General features: G+C 43.3%; 1 protein-coding gene across 8 annotated transcripts in view; it reads left to right on the forward strand.

Moving 5' to 3' along the window:
• Positions 1–318: 318 nt before the first annotated feature.
• The window catches only part of DGCR8 (DGCR8 microprocessor complex subunit), a 44258-nt gene continuing 24871 nt past the window's right edge, over positions 319–19705 (forward strand). The window contains exons 1-7 of one of the 8 annotated variants that reach the window (XM_038373161.2): positions 429–548; positions 8760–8860; positions 11255–11314; positions 12235–13241; positions 13770–13929; positions 16363–16505; positions 18576–18858. In XM_038373161.2, the coding sequence (XP_038229089.1) occupies positions 12522–13241; positions 13770–13929; positions 16363–16505; positions 18576–18858 (1306 nt within the window). In that variant the 5' untranslated portion in view covers positions 429–548; positions 8760–8860; positions 11255–11314; positions 12235–12521. Of the gene's footprint in view, positions 719–8759; positions 8861–11254; positions 11315–12234; positions 13242–13769; positions 13930–16362; positions 16506–18575; positions 18859–19705 lie in introns of all 8 variants that reach the window. The other 7 variants (XM_038373162.2, XM_043498295.1, XM_038373158.2 and 4 more) reach the window with 7 other exon arrangements.

A 19705-nucleotide genomic window follows, 5' to 3' on the forward strand; every position in this document is an offset into this window, starting at 1 on the left:
GCCCCGGGGGTGAGATAAGGGGGATTTCCCTGAAAGGGACGCTGGGGCTTGGATACCATGGTGATGGTTGCCTTGGCAACACACGAGCCAAACAACCCCCATCTTCTGAGCGGGATCTCCCAGCGGCTCCTGCACTCACTCTCCCCTAGTCTTAAAAAGGGGCCCAGCGCCTCTCGGCTTCGGACCCTGGCCCTTCTCGGGGTCTGAGACGGCCCCTTTCCTCCCTCTCTCTCTGTCTCTCTTCCCCCGCCTCCACCCTTCTCCCATTGGTCACTTTTCCTAGGTGTGTATCTATTCGCTGAGCGAACTGCCACGGTTGAGAAACAGCCAATAGAGCGCGAGGCTGGAAGTGACCGGCGGCTGGAAATGCCAGTATGATTGGTTCAGGGACCGCATAGTCCCGCCCGCGGGAGCAGGAGCCCCGTTGAAGCAGGCGTTTCAAGATGGTGGCGCCTGGGCGGGGGAGGCGGCTCCTGTGAGGAGGCGGCGGCCGAGGCACTCCCCCGGCCCGGGAAAGAAGAGCGGCGGGGACCCGCGGAATGGCCCAGGTGGGTGCTGAGCCCACAGACTCCCGCGTCGAAGAAGGCGGGCAGGAGTGGGGCCTGCGGCCCAGCCGCTTGCTTGGTGCCGTCCCCCGGCCGGGGTGATGGGGAGGATTTCCTTCTCCTCCCAACGCCCCGGGGGACAATCCTCTGCCTCCTCCCCCCGGGACATCGAGGTAACGGGGACTATTGTACCTCCTCCCCAGAGCCACCATGGGTGTGTGGAGGCCCCGTCCTACCTGCACCTCTTTCTTTTGAGTCTCCCCCCCACACGCCCTTGGCGCGGGCAGTGAGGAGGCGCCCGACCTCCCCCAGGATATTGGCGACAAACATCCCCGGGGCGGGGTGGGGGGAATTCTCTCTGCTTCTGCCCCTCCTCCCCCCCAAGTAACATGGAGGATTCTTCCCGGCACATCCTATTGCCCGGCTCGCGGGGGGTGATGGGAAAGAGTCCTCCCCATGCACTTCTCTTGCCCTCCCCCCTTTGTCGCCCCCTCTCCCCCCCCCCCGGGAATGGAGAGGATCCCCCCTCTCACTGCGCGCGCACGCTCAGTGGGAAAAGGGGGATTGGGGAATATTTGCCCGCGCGCGTCCCCCTCTTCGGTGTAATGAGAGGAATCTCGCTCGCTCACACGCAAGGTGATGGGGGAGCGGGGCAGTCCTCTTCAGATCCTTTTGCCTATTCACAGGCTCAGCCTTAACAATGTAAGGAGAACTCCGCCCACTTCTCCCGCGCCCCCTTCCCCATCCGTCGGATTCCCTTCACGTTGGGGTAATGAGGAGAAGCCTGCACATCCCCCTGCTTTCCCACCCCCTCACCTTCACTTCTCTTCCTTCACTTTGGGGTGACGGGAAGGATTTTTCTTGTACACTTTCTTCTTGTGCCTCTCTGGAGTGATGAAGGCTCTTCCCTGCACCTCTTCTATCCCTAATTGTGGATTCATGGGGTGGATTTCCATTTGATACATTCCCAGTGTGGGGGTTTACCCCTAATTCTTCTTCTCTGACTGTTTCTTCTGTGGTCGGGAATGGAGAAGCTTTCCCCCAATCCTCTCCTCCTTTGAACAATGAAGATTCTTGCCCTGATCTGTTTACGTGAGCAATAATGAGGTTTCCCTTGGCCCCAGCTAATGGGGATCCCCTACCTGGCCACTCCTTCCTGATTGGGAAATGAGGATTCTGTATCTGATCACCTTCCAACCCAAAACTGGCTGCTCCAGCCATCCTCTTGCCCCAATATAATGGTATCTGTATAACATTTCCTCTATAACCCCCTTTTGCCAACCCAGGCAGTAGGCGCAAGTCCTCCTACCATCAGATGGAGACAGGAAACTGGCAATGCTGTGTGCTATCATTTCCCACCCCCAAAGAGGGGTGGGCTGGCTGGCTGAACCTTTTCAATTCCATTTCTGTCTCCAGCAGGTGAGAGATGTCTAGCCAGCCAAAGAACTTATTTTTAGTTGTTTTTTTTTTTTTCTTTGAATTTTTCCCTTTCTGTTACAGTTAGATAGTTGAGTGAGTTTCATAAAAAGTATTATTTCTTTATATTCACAAGAACACTATATGGGGGGGAGGTCCTTTGGCGCTGATGTGGTGTTTTCTTGGCAAGAATTACCTTGCAAAAAGCTGCCTTACAATTTGTTTGTTCCCTCTTTTTTGTTATTATTGGGAGGCCAATACTTAAGTGTGGGGTGAATGGAAGCTTTCCTTATTCTTCTCTGTACTCTACAGAACTACAAATGGTTCCATGCTGCCTCCACCCCATCCCCCCCCACGCCATTGAAACCAGATTAGCAAGTGGGTCGTGCTGTAAATGGAACAGCCGTTTCACTATTTGAGGGGGGCTTATTTAAGGTGCAGTTTACTGCTGCTTTTTCCAGATAACCTACTATGGTACTCATGGATGGATGTGACTGATTCCCATCTGGAACTGGGGTACTACTGAGCCCTCTGACCCACCAGCCTGGCTCCCTCTCACACTGTGCTGCTGTGACAAGCTGCAAAGCCCTCCATGCTTGTGCTTTCACCAGCATTCACAGAGGTAGAGGCTCACCCAGCTGCAGTTACATGCAGGCTCTCTAACCACCAGCCTAGGATCCCAGAGCAGTACTGTCCTGCCCTGCTCAAATCTGGCCTTTATTTGGGTTTAATACCTGATCCGCCTCTCCCTCAGCGTGAAGAGGACCATGCACACTTGTAGTAACCAAGCTGCGATTTTCCCCAGACACCTTAGTCAAACGCACATTGGTTTGGATTAAATCATATAAAACAAGTTTATTAACTACAAAAAGGTAGATTATAAGTGATAGCGAACAGATGAAAACAAATTACCTAGTAAATAAACAAAACTGCAAACTGAGTTTAACATACTACAGTAAAAGCTTTTTTTATGCAGCATGCTGGGAGAATGGGGGGTGCCAGTAAGTGAAAAATTCCAGTTTACTAAATAGGAGGGAGTTTGGGTGCAGGAGGGGGTGCAGGCTCTGGGAGGGAGTTTGGGTGTGGGAGGAGGCTCAGGGCAGGGTGTTGGGGCACGGGAGGGATTTTGGGGTGCTGGATCCGGGGGTGCTCACCTCGGGGCGCTCCCTGCAAGCGGCAACCTATTCCTGCTGTTCCTAACTGGAGGCAAGGATAGGTGGTTCTGTGCATTGCCTGTGCCCCATGTGCTGGCTCCATTCCTGGCTAATAGGAACTGCGGAGGCAGCATGCAGAGCCGCCTAGCCACGCCTCTGCCTAGGACAGCAGGGACAGGTGGCCGCTTGCGGGGAGTCCCTGCCCTGAGCCCCCTCCCAGAGCTCGTGCCCCACACCTCCTGTACCCCAACCCCAGTCCCACACCCCCCTCCTGCACTCCGAATCCCTCATGGCCATTCCTCCGCCTAGGAGCAGCAGGGACATGTTACCACTTCCTGGGATCTACGTGGAGCCAGGTAGGGAGTCTGCCGGCCCCGCGCCAACCGGACTATAAACCAGACTTTCTACGAAGATTAGAAATGACAGTTTCGAGCTTTCCGGTTGATACAGGGTCGGATAACACAGCTTTTACTGTAGATAGATAGGATATGAATTAGCAAATCCTCGCCCTGAGTGATAAACCGGCTGGCAGATTCTTAAGGCATTAGCTGCCTTTGCTTTGCAGCTTGGGTATCCCAGGTTTTCATACACAGGCTAGAAATCCCTTTAGCCTGGGACCATCACTTCTCCCAGTTCAGTCTTTGTTCCTCAGGTGTTTCCAGGTGTGTTGTAGGGAGAGCGAGGTACCATTGTGATGTCATTTCCCCTTTTATGTCGTCTTCCCAATTGCTGGAAAGCTCTTTTGCTATGACCTGGGTCAAACAGTTCACATTGCGTAATGCTATCTCTGAGAGGTTAGTATTGTACACAGTTCCTGGGGTAATCCTTGTGCTTGTGTGCATTTCCTCAATAAGCCATTAACATTGTTTGTACTTTTTACTGTTGTACTTGAAAGTCTGCTTGTGGGTGTTTTCAACCTCACAACATGTTTCAGTAACACATACATAGCACATATAATCCAATGAGATATTAATGTCTAGCAGATAAGACTTTTAGAATAATACTTCACAAGGCATACTTTGTGCAAAACATATCCTGATGATATGACAGTGGTGAATAAGAGGGTGCCGGGATCACAACAGGGATGTGACCATATTGGACAAAATGGTGATCACTAACTGGCCGCACCACTGCTCCTTGTGTTTATCTGTATTGCCTTGTCATCTGTTTTGCATATGTATGTTTTCTTTCCAGTATGTGGAGAAAATCATGGCTGTATCACTGTTTGGCTTTTTTACTTGGCCATCTTGATGGCCTCCAGAGATTATTCCCTACCTTCAGAACATGTTTCTCTGTGCCAAGACTGGTGACATGGAGGAACGTGAACTGTTCTGTGTGGTGGTGATTTATGGGGCCTTCTCCTTTGGAAGTTCAGTTCTGATTTTGTGACAATAGTTAATTCAGCTTTTTTCCTTCAAAACTGAATCTTCTTTGTTTTGTAAACAGAAAAGAACTTCTCTCCTGAAGGCAGTGTTGTCATGCAGACATGGTAGATTCTGATGACATGAAGATAGATGATTCTGAGTGAGAAATTCCTTTTGGGGGAATAATCTGTAGAGTTTGGGTTGAGATTTTTTTGGTTGGATTTCTAAGCTGCATTGATTATATAAGTGGCCTGCACTTCTATTCTAAAACATGGCTTTCCGGAGCCAGAGGATGCGGAGGGGAAACCCTGGTTATGGTGAGCCATAGAAAGGGCTCAAGTTTCTTCTGAACCACTCATCCTTTCTGGACATCTTGGGCAGGGAATGTACAGTTTCTAACAAGGAACTTCAGAAAATTAAGACTTTTAGGGCTTTGCCTTTGACTGGACCTGTTCATATTGCTGTGTGTTAGATATTTTCATGTCTCGTGGCTACTCCATCAAGTTTATCTTGTAGCAAGAATCTGTCTCCTTCAAAGAATATGCTCAAAAAGGCAGCAAAAATTACGATGGGTAGTATGTTGTCTTGTGATTCTGTGCTGGTTTTGTTGTTCTTTATAATCCCTGATAGCATCCTATATGCTGTCCCATTAGAATGTGGAGAAAGTAAACTCCTTTCCATGCTCTCCTTCCAAATGGAGGTCTAGCATTCCATAATTCAGATGTTCTATTTGATGGAGTTAGGTGTCCTATAGATCAATAAGAGACAGACCTATGTGTCTATATTCCCTCCAGTTTCAGAAGTTCCTTCAATTTTTTGTTCTGAATGTTCAGAGTGCTTAATTTCCACTTGACAGTAGCATTCCACATCTTCTCAAAGGTACTCGTAGTTCTTACTGCAGTTTTCCGAAAGGATGGTGTTAGTCAGATTTACACAGACAATTTTTTAGTATGGTTATGTTGGGCATATGGCTTAGCAGTCAGCATGAATCTTCAGGGAATCCAATGTCCGGATGATAAATGAGAACCTTTCTCTACCATAGGAATTAATGTCTCTTGGGGTTAGTAATTTAAAACCTTGATAAGTAAACTGTTCCTTTTGGAATATTTTAATAGTGAAGCTGCAATCACAGGGGAATTTCTTGATCCATTTGGCCTTTGTAACAGCTGAGGGCATGTCTTGAGGTTCTGAGTTCCATAATGGCATTACTGGATCTAGTGTGCTTAGCGTGCTGGCTATCTTAATCCAGGCTCCATTTGGCTCTGTTTTTAGCAGAGGGCCCTCCAAATCATCCCGTTAGAAAACAGGTGGCATAAAGGGGGTAAAAAGAGGCCCTGTAAAATACCCTCCGCATAAGGGGGTCTCCCCACTGGCTCTTTGTAGGTCCTCTCTCTCCGCTCCTGATGTTAGAGGTGTGGGTGAGGATGTGGCTGGGAGTGCTTCTGTGCTCTGCCTATTCTTAGCTTCTCATGGGGAGCCATGAAAAGCAAAAGATAAGGTAGATCAGACTTAGGGTAGCTCTGATGCCAGCAGCCAGGCACAGGACAAAAAATGCAAGAAGCACAAAGTTGGCTTAAAGGCGTCTTGGACCTTCTTAACCCCATTCCAGATGAAGTGCAGGTACCAAGTAACAGACAGCTTGATTCCCAGTTCATCACTTCAACTTTGATGTGAAGGAAGGACTAAGCAACAATAATGTTACAGGCAATAATATCCAGACAGGGCACAAAAGCTGCCAAATCTTGGCAGGTAAAAAGGAAGTTCCTTTTCCATTGCTGTAAAACTTGGCCCAAGAATAAACTTCTTGAGCCGTAGCTGGACACGGCCTGGAAAAGAGAAACTGCTGTAATTAGTATTTTTGTGATATGCCACAAAAGATTATCTTTCTAGTTGGATCTGAGAGCTTCCTCATCAGACAGGGAGGTAAACTGTTCTTCAACGTCAGGAACCTATTAGGTCTTGGAGTGGGTACTTCTTTCATCCTTGGGATTTTGAATTTATATACATAATTTCTACTCCTTAGAGCCAGCATTCTTCTCAAGAATCCTTCTGGAGAACCTGAACCATTTAGGAGGCATTGGTTCCCAAAGTTGGTGAATTTATGCTGAGATTATTGGTTTTATCTTCCCTTCAGCCAAAACTTTCTGATGAAAAGCTTATTTTACCATGAAGAACCTAGGAATTTGTCATTCAATCTGGCCATTATGTAGGTGTATGTGATGAAAATGAGTTTTTGTAATGGATGCATTCCACAGAGGTATAAAAGTGTAGGGCTGTTTCACACAGTCTAGGGTGTTTCAGAGCCTGATGGAAAAATAGCAAATCAGATCACTTAGAATATTAATATAACAATCTTGCTACCTTTTTAGGATGGGATGGATAAACACTTAGCATCAGCACCCTGAGGGTCCAAGTATTAGCTATTCAGGTCTTACAGAAGCAAAATAGAACTAAGTTCCAGTAGCTTCCCATCCAGAATAATGGGATTATTTTAGAGCAATTAAATTGAGGCTTTCATAGATTTTAAAAGGCGGGGACAACAGAGGGGAGCACTGTGATCATGTAGTCTGGCCTCCTGCTTAACACTGGCCAGAGGAGTTCCCTGAATTAATTTCTGTTTGAATTAGAGCATGTCTTGCATAAACATCCAGTCGTGATTTAAAAATTGCCAGCAATGAAGAATCCATCACAATCTCTGGTACAGATGCTCCTCGGGTTATGCAATTGTTCCGTTCTGGAACGCCTTGCATAACTCGAATTTTGCATAAGTTGGAAAAGTATACCCGACAGTTACACCAAAAAAACTCCTAAAACCACCCTCCTATTTCTAGATTATGGAACTTTTTCCATAAGTGCGAATTTGCAGAAGTCAGGTCTTGCATAACCTGGGGAGCGTCTGTAAATTGTTCCAATGGTTAACTACCTCACTGTTAAAAATATGCATCTTGTTCGCAATCTGAATTTGTCTAGCTTCAACTTCTGGCCATTGGATCCTTGCTGTACCTTTCTCTGCTAGACCGAAGAGCCCATTATCAATATTTTGTTGCCCATATAGGTACTTATTAATAAGGCTGATTCTGTCACAGAGGTTGTGGAAGTCACGGATTCTGTGACTTTCTGCGATCTCTGTGACTTTTGCAGCTGCAGTGGCAGGTGCGGCTGACCCCAGAGCAGCCACCCCTGAGGCCAGCTGCTCAGGTGCCTCGTGGCCAATCGCACCAGTTGCTGCTCTGGTGGCCCCAGGCAGCTGGCCTTGGGGAGTGCCCGAGCAGCGGTCCCGGGGGCTGCCCGAGGACCAGCTGCTGCTCAGGTGGCCCCAGGCAGTTGGCCCTAGGGAGCACCAGAGCAGCTGCTGTGCGCTCCTGCCCAGCACTCACCCATGACTAAATTTGGGTATTTTTAGTAAGTCATGGACTGGTCACGGGCTGTGAATTTTTGTTTGACTGTGACCGATCCATGACTTTTACTAAAAAAATACCCATGACTAAATCGCAGCCTTAACTATAAGGTATGTCTTTCAATCCTTAAATTGTTCTCTTGGCCCTTCTCTGAATATTCTCCAGTTCATCAACATTCTTCTTAAATTGTGGACTCTAGAACCAGAGACAGTATTCCAGTAGTGGTCACATGAGTGCCAAATATCTTCCCCGTCCTCAATATTTCCATGTTGATGCATATAAGGCAGAGGTGGACAAACTACGGCCCGTGGGCCACGTCTGACCTGCGGTACCATCCTGCCTGGCCCCTGAGCTCCTGGCCCGGGAGGCTGTCACCCCTCCCCTGCAGCCACACTGCCACATGGTGCAATGCTCTGGGCGGCAGGGCTGCAGAGCCTGTCCTGACCTGGTGCTCTGTGCTGCACAGCTGCCTGTCCTGGTGCAGCCATGTTGCCAGTCACCGGTGCTCCAGGCAGTGTGGTGTAAGGGAGCAGGGACTGGGGGGGGGGGGTTGTATGGTGGGCAGGGCGTGGATGGGGTCAGGGCAATCAGAGGGCAGGGAATAGGGGGTTGAATGGGGGCAGGAGTTCCAGGGGGGCAGTCAGGGGACAGGGAGTGGGGTGAGGGATGGGGCAGAGGTCCCAGGGCGGGGGAGTCGGGAAGGGGGGGGGTTGGGGCGGGGGATAGTTAAGGGTGAGGGGTCCGGGGGGAGGTCAGGGAGAAGGGGTGGTTGGATGGGGCAGGAGTCCCGGGGGGGGTGTCAGGGGGTGAGAAGCGGGAGGTTCGGATAGCTGTCTGGGAAGGCACAGCCTCCCCTAACCTGCCCTCCATTCTCAATTTCAGAAATCCAATGGGGCCCTCAGGCCAAAAAGTTTGCCTGCCCCGATCTAAGGGATTGCGTTAATGTTTTGGGCCACAACATTTCGGTGGGAACTCATGTTCAGGTGATTATTCATCATGACCCCTAAGTCTTTTTCAGAGTCACTGCTTCCCATGGTAGTCCCCCTTAAGTATTCCTTTTTGTTTCTAATCTAATTAAACAAAAAAAAGCCTACCCTTTAACTCTGTTGTCCGTAGATTTCTGCTTGTGTCCTTTGGTTTCAGTTAACAGTTTTCTGCAATTCCTAGCTTCTGATTTATATTAATTACTCTCAGCTTCCGCTTTCTTCTATTTGTTTATTCACACATACCTATATTTATATAGGTATAGGTATTTGTATATATATTTAGTAGCCAGGTTGGATTTTTAACCATGCGGCCGCCTTTCTCACTTGTGGGATTATGGCTATTTGGGCTTCTAACAAAATGTTCTTAAACAGTTCCCAATTAAACTTTTTTTCTCTTTAAATTCTTTCTTCCAACTGATTTGGCTCATAACTTTCAGCTTTGTGAAATTGGCCCTTTTAAAGCATTAACTATATTACTGATTTGCATTTGTATTCTGTTTGCATATATTAAATGTGATCAAATTGTGATCACATTTGTACCTTAGTTTACCACTAATTTTTAGCTTTGTGCTCAGTTCCTTTTTGTGAAGATGAGGTCTTTTATCAAATTCTCCTGTGTTGGATACAATGCTTTTTGACTTAGGAAGTTGTCTTCTATAATTGAGAAGTTCTGAGGATGTTTTAGTACTGGGAGCATGAGACCTTCAGCATGTGTCACTCAGATTGAAATCCCTGATGATCACACACTTAAACGCTCTATATAGGTGCTCATCTTGTTGCCTAGTTTGATTTGGCAGTCAGTAGCTGACCCCATCTAATATCCTTTTATGTAATTAAGTGTTAGGATGTTGATCTGTAAACATTCAGCATTGTTTTCTTTTGAGTTGTTAGTGATTTGGAAACAGGTACAGGAACTCCTCACTTAAAGCTATCCCGGTCAACGTTGTTACAATTTTGTTCGTTTAAAGTTGTGCAATGCTCCCTTCTAATGTCGTTTGGCAGCCACCTGCTTTGTCCACTGCTTGCAGGAAGAGCAGCCCATTGCAGCTAGCCGGTGGGTGGTTAGAACCAGGGTGGACTGGCAGCCCCCCCGTCAGCTCCCTGCTCCCCTAAATTCCCTGTGCAGCAGCTGCTCAGCAGGCTATCAATTGCCAGAGTTCAGCTGTCTCCCCCCCCCCACTGCCATGTGCTGCTCTTGCCTTCTGCCTTGAAGCTGCTCCCCGAGACTCCTGCTTGCTGTGTGTGGGGGAGGGGAAGAAGGAGGCTAATGTCAGGGTGTCCCCATCGCCCCTGCTCCTGCACCCCGCTTACCCCATCTTCCATAGAGCAGGGGGAACACGCACACAGAGGGAGTGAGCCGCTGCCTTAGGCAGCAGCTGTGGTCTGGTCTCAGCTTGCTGATCTAATTAACAAGGCGGTGTACTTCTGACCCCACTCTTCATATTTAAAGGGGAAATGGGCATCTCTATCTCTCAAACACACAGGTTGTGTGTCTCTGTCTGCCCTCCCTCCTTTCCTGTTGCCTTGTAGAGTGTGAGAGTTAACCCTTGAGGGCTCAGCCAATTGCTAGTTCATCATTTAGCAGTAAGACATGAAATATCCCACCCTCTGACTCCTCTACCTCAACCAAGCTTCACAGTCATCATCACTGTGTACCAGTATTAAATTGTTTGTTTAAAACTTGTACTGTGTGTGTATATTGTCTGGTGACAAATTTTTTCCTGGAACCTAACCCCCTCATTTACATTAAGTCTTATGGGGAAATTGGATTCGCTTAAAGTCGCATTTTTCAGGAACATAACTACAATGTTAGGTGAGGAGTTCCTGTAATGTAATTTTTGACTGTCACTCCTCTTTTCCTTTACCTGTGATTTGATCCTTCCTAATTAGATTATAACAGTTGATTTTAACATTCAAATCATGCTTTGTTCTTCTTTAGTGCATTGGGACTTCAGCCTGGTGCTACACATTTCAAAGCAACTGTGAACTCAAAATTGCCTTTTTTTGTGGCCTAGCCAAGCTTCAGTTCTTTCTTGTTTTTTATCTTTCATCTATCTCTACATGGGTAGGCTTGGCATGTTGTAATCCATTACTTTTTGAATGCTTTAATTACCTGTACTGTCTGTTTTGTAGCTTGAATCCTGTTGTTGAAATTCACTTAGCTGGGCTGGCATAGAGATACATTAGAGAATTATAATTGGCTTCTCTGAGTCCCCCTATGGTAACCCAGACATCTTGCCCTTGCTTCTTCATGTGTGGTGGTACTACTGACAAAGACTTCTGAAATGTTTGGGTACAATTTCTCTACTGCCCGGCAAGTTTTTGAACAGAGCAGACTCAGCCAGCTAACTCTCATAGGGGGAGTAACATCACTTTATTTCCTGCTGGTAGGAGGACTTACACCCACTGTATGGGGTGGCACAAAGGGACTTGGAGAAACCAAATTAGCAGGTAAGAAAGAACCATAAAAGCGGCCTCTTTCCTTCCCCAGGTACTCAGGGCCCTGCACAAACAACAATTAACCTCCTCCCTTCTCCCCCCTCATTATATAGAAAGCAAGTAAGATGGTATTAAGAGCCTATTTGATGTAACATTGTAAAATTACAGAGTAATTGAATGTGTGTGCCAGTCTAAAGTACCTAAAATACTTTGGCTAGTAGATGCTGCTCAAAATTAATAGTAATGGTTACAAGACTTCAGTTTTAGCACTCAGGATTTAGGTTCTAAATATGTCATGAGTAAGGAATTCTAGTGACCTGTAATAGTCATGGATATAAGACCACACAGCTGCTAGCATCCCTACTTAGAAAAGCTCTATTCAGACTTTTTAGTAGGTGATCAAATTTTTTGTTTATAGTATCTAGAGAGTAATTTCTGATTATTAAACTGTTCTTCAAAATACTGCAAATAGTTAATTGAAAACTGAAGAAAATAATCTACTGTCTCTTTTAAGAACATGGTCAAATTTTAAGCCTTTGCTATTTGACCCTACTTTAACATTGCAAACTAGTTGTCTTTTGAATATATAGATAAATAGCATTCTGTTACTAAGATACTTAATACCCAAACCAGCTCTTTTTATCTGACCCATTTAAAAACCAATGCTTTGCACCTGCTGGTCATGCAGCAGTAGTTACCAATAGGTTTTCCTTGAACTGTGCTGGTGTCATGTGATTCTGGCACACAAACAAAGAAGCAATGAAAGCTCTTAATTCTGGTAAAAAAAGAGCATTACAATCAGTTGGAAGTTAAAATACATGTGCAAGTATCCTTTTTAAGTAAGAGTTTGGGAAGGAGTTCCATTTTTACCTCTGATGAATGGGACAGTTGACTTTCAAGCTCTTCTGTGACAAATCTTTTTCTTTTTGTAGGTTGAAAGAAGAAAAGGAGACCTGCTTGTCCACTGAAGATGCATTCTACTTAGTCTTCAGCTATTTAAGCTGAATGCATTGTGATTTCCAATAATTGAGACAGTGATTCTGAAAGCTGTCTACATTAATGAAAAGAACAATGTAGTCAGCTTAACTGAATCATCAGTGTTGCATATTGAATAGAACATGATAAACCTATCTTGATGGACTTGTGCATGTTAGGAATATAGATTATATACGTTTATTTAAAGCCTTGTTTTTTAAAACAGTAGTTTTACAGTTTAAATATGGAGAAAACTGAAAATGCACCTCCCCTCCCCAAAGAACCTGCAAGAGAAATGAATGTGGAGAACCAGACTTGTCCCCCACCTCTGCCGCCTAATGAACAGCCTCCACCACCTCCCCTGCAAACGTCCAGTGACGCAGAGGTAATGGACGTTGGCTCTGGTGGTGATGGACAGTCAGATACCCCTGCTGGGGACGCGCACGCTGTCTGCAGAACACAGCTTCTGACAAAGGGATCTGCTTGCTACAAAACTCGTCTTATAATAGACCCTAACAATAGTGACCAAAGCCCAAGAACTGCTCGTCATGCACCTTCAGTTCGAAAGTTCACCCCTGATCTTAAGTTACTTAAAGATGTAAAAATTAGTGTTAGCTTTACAGAAAGCTGCAAAAGCAAAGACAGAAAAGTTCTGTACACTGGAGCTGAGCAAGATTATAAACCAGATACAGATTTTAGTATTAATAATGTCAATGGGGATTTGTATGTTTGTCCTTTTGGTGGTAGTAATGGTAAAACTGTAGGTGTAGGGGGTGAAAATGATGACAAGAAGGATGATGAAAATGATATTGATCAGGAAAAGAGAGTGGAATATGCAGTTCTGGATGAGTTAGAAGATTTTACTGACAATTTGATGGAAATTGATGAAGGAGGAGGGTTCACATCTAAAGCAATCGTTCAAAGAGATAAAGTGGATGAAGAAACCTTGAATTACTCTTATGAGGTATGTAAATGTTTTTTACCAAGTGATTAGAAAAACTTATGCAAAGATGTGCAAGAAAGACCACATCTAAGAGCTTGCAGTCTTGGACAAAAATGCAAAATTCTTCGACAGAAGAAATTCTATCCATTATGCACAATTTAAATTAAATTATCCTTTAATTTATTCAATTAATTAATCATAGTAAGAATTTTGGTGATTAAAATTTTGAATGATATAGCAAAATACTTTAGAAGGTGCTGAATTCAGCTCTGAATTATGATATATTGCTTCTTAACAGACTCTTTAAAGGCTGCCTGGATATGTAGGTTTCATTCAGTTCCTTTCAGATTGTCATGAAATATCAGTTGCTGATCCAGTGACCATTTATGAAAATGTACCTACTTTTTTTTCGGTCTCCTTACCGTGGCATTGGGAATCTTTCATCCAACTCCATAGGCAAACTATGTATAAATAATTTGTACCTTTTCTTGACAGAGCAAGGGACAGTAGTAGCTATAGAAGGATGGTATTTGACCATATCTTTTTCAGGATGATTTTGATAATGATGTGGATGCTCTGCTGGAAGAGGGCCTTCGAGCTCCCAAAAAGAGGAGAATAGATGAGAAGTATGGAGGTGAGAGTGACCACCCATCTGATGGAGAGACAAGCGTGCAGCCAATGATGACCAAAATAAAAACTGTACTTAAAAGTAAGTTGCTTTTAATTAAACCTCTGATTTTTCTCTCATGCATGTATGTAGAATTGTGGGTAATTCAATATTGGAACTTAGTAAAGACAGACTAGTATGGTTCTTACTGTTAAAGTGCCTCGCTTCATAGGATGGGACCATGACATTTCTAGATTTCAGAATTTAATGTTTGAGAATTTTTGTGTTCAGTCCATCTCCATAATGTGCACATTTATTATATGGATTTATGGAGATGTGATGGGATTTCCTGGGGTGCAACCTGGACTGTGGGACTGCTGAGCCCTCTATCCCATCAACCTGGGCTCCCTCTCTCACTGTGATGCTGTTAGCAAGCTACAAACCTCTGGCAATTACTGCACTTACACAGATATTCACAGGCAGGGACACCCCCAATTGCGTTACATGAGTGCTTCTCACAACCACTCATGAACCAACAATAAAGAGGCTCTAGCCAGTTCCCCCCAGCCTTGCACCCTAGAACTTTACTGTTTTGCCCTGGTCAGAAGCCTGACCAGTGTAAATTAATTACCCAGTCCCTATCCCCACACCCTTGATATGGGGAGGACACACCCTAGCCTTGTACACTGATCTGAGATTTCCCAAGCACTTCAACCAAAACACACTGTTCTAAGTAAAATGTAAAACAGATGTATTTAACTACAGAAAGATAGATAGATTTTAAGTGATTATAAGTAGTAAGCATAGAGATCAAAGTTGGTTACCTAAGAAATAAAATAGCCCACAAAAGCTTATGCTCAAATAAATTTTAGTCTCTAAGGTGCCACAAGTACTCCTTGTTCTTTTTGCTAAGAAATAAAAGTAAATTCACAACGTGATTTCTATAAACTAAACAGGATTTGAATCAAGTAGTGTCTAACCCTGATGATAGAAACAGGTCACAGATCTTCAACTGTCTTCGAGCAGGACCACCCTCCCGACTTCAGTGTCTCTGTCCTCCAAAAGTGTTTCCAGGTGTTGTTGTGGGGGGAGAGAGGCCAAGTTATGATGTAATTTCCCCTTCTTTTATAGCTTTTCTTCCAGCTTGCTGGAAAGATCTATGCTTGTGACATGAGGGTCTGCCCCCATTGGTCAAGTAGCTTCCATTGTCTATGTGCTCTCTGAGAAGTCTTCTGGGATGGTCGTTTGGAGTGCGGATTCCATTTAATGGGCCATCAGCGCATCTGGTCACTCCACTTTTGTTCCTGAAAGGCTAGTTGTGGGTGTTCCCAACCTCACAACGTATTTCAGTAACACACACACACATACAGTCCAACAGGATATTAATGTTCAACAGATTAAGGCTTTTAAAATGATACCTCACAAGGCATACCTTTATACAAAACATATCATAATTAAATGACAGTGGTGAATATCTGGGTTCAGGGGTGCTACTCTGAGATACAGAGTGCCATGGGGGAAATATAGGGAACACTTCTGCATTAGCAGGCAGATGAACTATGTAATCTACTTTTCCTTCCATCTTTAATATCATGTCATGGCCAAAAAATGGAAATGTTGTTCTGCTTCAGTCACTTAAATTTTGTTGTTAAAGTTGTCTTATTTTACAGGGAATATTTCATGTATGAAGAACTATCAAAAAAGTCAGTTGCTTGCATTTTATGTAACATTCCGTATGCAAACATCGCAAAGCACTTAAATCAGAAGTAACACAGAAGAATCCAAATGAAAATAGTCTAAATTAGATTTAAACTCCGTCTGATCTTGAGGAATGCATTTTTAAAAATGCATCATATTATATATAAAAAAAAGAAAAAAATCCTTTTTTTAAAAAAAAAAAAACTCAACAAAACACTGTCCTAACCTTCAGTTGGCATAGTCCGTTCTGTGGTTTACAAGGTAGGAAAAACGAGACCATCCTGCCTCCTATGTGAGCATAAGACTCTTTCCCTAATATTGTTTTGGAGTTGTCACCTTTATAAAAAGGTAGCTGATTTAAGTATGAAAGATTTTAGGATGAAATCATGTTTGGGTTGTGTCTTGACTGAGAGTGAAAAAGTGATTCCTAATTACTCTTTGATAGCTACAGAAATAACCATTTAAGAAAAGTAATGGTTGGCCATAGAATCTATTGAGATTAAAATTCAGAGTTTTTTGCCTAGTTAAATTAGGCTCAGTCATGGCTAAAATTACCTTCTGCTTTTATCCACCTATGTGTGGGAACTTGAGAGGGGCACAGTGTGGTGGTGGGTGATATGTGATAGCACTCCAATAAAGTACTAGATACTGTACAAACACTTAAGTAGTAATATCTGTGGGGGATAAAAATACCTGTAGCATTTCTTAGTTTTGTAATGAGGTTTTAGGTGAAAGAATGTTCTCAGGATATAGAATCAGAAAATAATTTTTAATAAAATCGGATTACATTCAAAAATGATGAATGGTCTGCATGAGTTGTTTTTTCCTCTCATAAAGGTCGTGGCCGTCCTCCTACGGAACCATTGCCTGATGGATGGATCATGACATTCCATAACTCAGGCATTCCTGTATATCTGCACAGAGAATCCAGAGTTGTTACCTGGTCCAGACCTTATTTCTTGGGAACAGGAAGCATAAGGGTAGGGGTCTGAGCTGCTAATTATTATTGTAATGTTTGAGTTATTTAAAAATATTAGGTATCAGTTTATGTATTTATTTATAATTGGTCAAAGCAGTCTTGGAAGTATGCTTTGGAGAGTTTTTCAAACCTCTTAGATATGACCAGATAGGGACATTTTGTTTTTCAAACAGTTTTATCTGTGTTCTTAACACCTTACTTCAAATATATTTTTATATTTTCACTACGCTGCAGTTTGGGCAATTAAAATGGACTAGTCAATCTTACTTTCTGGTTCCCTTGTTCTACACAACACTGCAAAATTGTTTTTTTAATACTGCAGAGGTGTATCTAAATTGTGGGTATTCATTCTGTTTAGAGGGTCAAATTATGGCTTGGGAATCTCGTTCCCAGAACTAGACATGTGCTACCCATATACAGCAGAACTCCCACAAATTACAATGGGAGTGTACAGAACCTGAATTTCTCTTAACACCACTAATTTAAATTGAAACAGTCACTGAATTATCTGAAAGCATTCCTGTTAAGTTTTGTAAATATAAATATATTTGCAGTTTTAACAAAACCTTGACTTTTCATCCTAAACTATCTTTTTCCTTTTTTAAAATCAGACCTTTCATCAGAAGGAATCTTGTTTTGGAGAAGGAGGGGGAGGGGAAGCATCGTTTTATCTATTATTACTTATAATAGCTAGGGTGCCCTGGGGGCGGGGTGAAGTATGGGAGCCTAAATGGAATTATGTAACTGTACTGAAAGTTATTAGATAGAAACTTTCTTGTATTATCTGTTTTAGTTGGAGTGAAGTACTGTATTTTATTGGACCAACTTCTGTTGGTGAGAGACACAAGTCTTGATCTAACAGAAATTGATCCAATAAGAACGGCCATACGGGGTCAGACCAGTGGTCCATCTAGTCCAGTATCCTGTTTTTTGACAGTGGCCAATGCCAGGTGCTTCAGAGGGAAATGAACAGAATAGGTAATCAAGTGATTCATCCCCCTTCACCCATTCTCAGCTTCTGGCAACAGAGGCTAGGGACACTTCAGAGCATGGTGTTGCATCTCTGTCCATCCTGGCTAATAGCCATTGATGGACCTATCCTCCGTGAATTTATCCAGTTCTTTTTTGAACCCTGATATAATCTTGACCTTCACAACATCCTTTGACAGAGAGTTCCACAGGTTGACTGTGCGTTGTGTAAAGAAATACTTCCTTTTGTTTGTTTTTAAACCTGCTGCCTAATGATTTTATTTTGTGACCCCTAGTTCTTGTGTAATGAGAAGTAAATAACACTTCCTTATTTACTTTCTCCATACCCGTTGTGATTATCATATCCCTCCTTAATCAGCTTTACTAAGCTAGAATCCATTTTATTAATCTCTCCTCATATGGAAGCTGTTCCTTACTTCTAAATCATTTTTGTTGCCCTTTTCCACTTCCAATATATTTTTTTTTTTTGAGATGGGGCAACCACATCTGCATGCAGTATTCAAGGTGTGGGCGTACCATGAATTTATATTGAGGCAATATGGTATTTTCAGTCTTATCTATCCCTTTCCTAAAGATTCCCAACGTTTAGTTTTTTTTGACTGCCACAGTACATTGAGAGGATGTTTTCAGAGAACTATCCACAATGATTCCAAGATCTTTCATGAGTGGCAATAGCTAATTTAGACCCATCATTTTATATGTATAGTTGGGATTATATTGTCTAATGTGCATTATCAACTCTGAATTTCAGATAGACAAGGTGGTTGAAGTACTAATATTCTGGGACTAATATGATTTCAACAATACTGTCTGCAACTGTTTGTTCATTTGACAGCACTTTGTAGTCAGTTTCATTGTTTCTTCTTTACCATAGTTACTCTTTTTTTACTTGCTTGTATTCTCCATAGGGCAGCAGGGGGCAGAGGAGCACTTAAAAATAAGAAAATGTGACTTTAAAAATGTTGGGAAGATTGAGAGACGGTTAGTGTAGATTTCTAGTATAACCACTACTGCTAATGCATCTTGAAACTGACTAGATTTGTCCCTAAACTTGTATATTCTTGTATAATTGTACTTCTAGAAACATGATCCTCCCTTGAGTAGCATTCCCTGTCTGCATTACAAGAAAATGAAGGACAATGAGGAAAGGGAACAAAACAATGACATAACCCCAAATGGGGAAGTATCACCTATAAAGCACATAGACAAGTCTTCAGACCTGGACTGCCAAACAGAGGAGCCAGATTCGACTGCTGCTGATTCTGGGCCTTTAGATGAGAGAGAGCCTTCAGGGGGTGATGCAGCACCAGGAGCCTTAGGACAAGTTAAGGCCAAAGTTGAAGTGTGTAAAGATGAATCTGTAGGTAAGTGCTGAAAGCCATGCTTACTACTTGTTAGAGGAGGGGATTGGCAGTAAAGATTCCTAGATTTTATTCCTGATTCACTGCTTGACTTTGGGCAAGTCATCACATTTCTCTCTGCTTCAGTTCCTCATCTGCAAAAGGGGCAGGATACATACCCACTTCAGTAAAGCAATTTGGTCCTCAGTGAATGGAGGTATGTAACTGTGGAGTATTTTTGAGGATTGCTGAGGGTCAACATGAAAGGATCTTTTAGCAATAGAAATTTGAGAATTATCAGAATACAGTACTTTAAACTTGTATTTTATGCATTTAAGGACTATTTAGAGGAGACTTAAATTATAGAATAAATAAATACTGCCACCATTTGGGTCATCCTTTTGTAAAGTATTATTCCCATACCCATCTGAGGAATTGTCTACACACACAAATTTTCTGTACTGATTTAACTATACTGGTTTGCAACCTGTTTTCTTGAGGCACAGCATGCAGTTAAACTAGTATAGCTTATTCATGTATATTCAGGGGAGTAAGCTAGACCAATATAATTGCATGCCCACTAGTGGTTATATTGCTTTAACAATTTTTTTTTTAACAAAACAGAAAATTACACCCATAACTGAAATAGACTACGTTGGTACAAAAACTATGAAGACAGGTCTGAATCCCTTCCCTGCCAACTTCTGATCAAGCTTCATTATGAGCTTTGTCAGTGATTTACCTTGGTTGGTTTAATTAATGTATATTGCTGTTTCTCAGAGATACTGCTGTGGTTCATAGGCTACCAGTGGTCTGCGTTGTCATTTAAATTTGAAGCTTACCCTTGACTTTAGACTATGACTTCTTGTGT

Source organism: Dermochelys coriacea, chromosome 15, assembly GCF_009764565.3.
Source record: "Dermochelys coriacea isolate rDerCor1 chromosome 15, rDerCor1.pri.v4, whole genome shotgun sequence".
Lineage (NCBI taxonomy): Eukaryota > Metazoa > Chordata > Testudines > Dermochelyidae > Dermochelys > Dermochelys coriacea.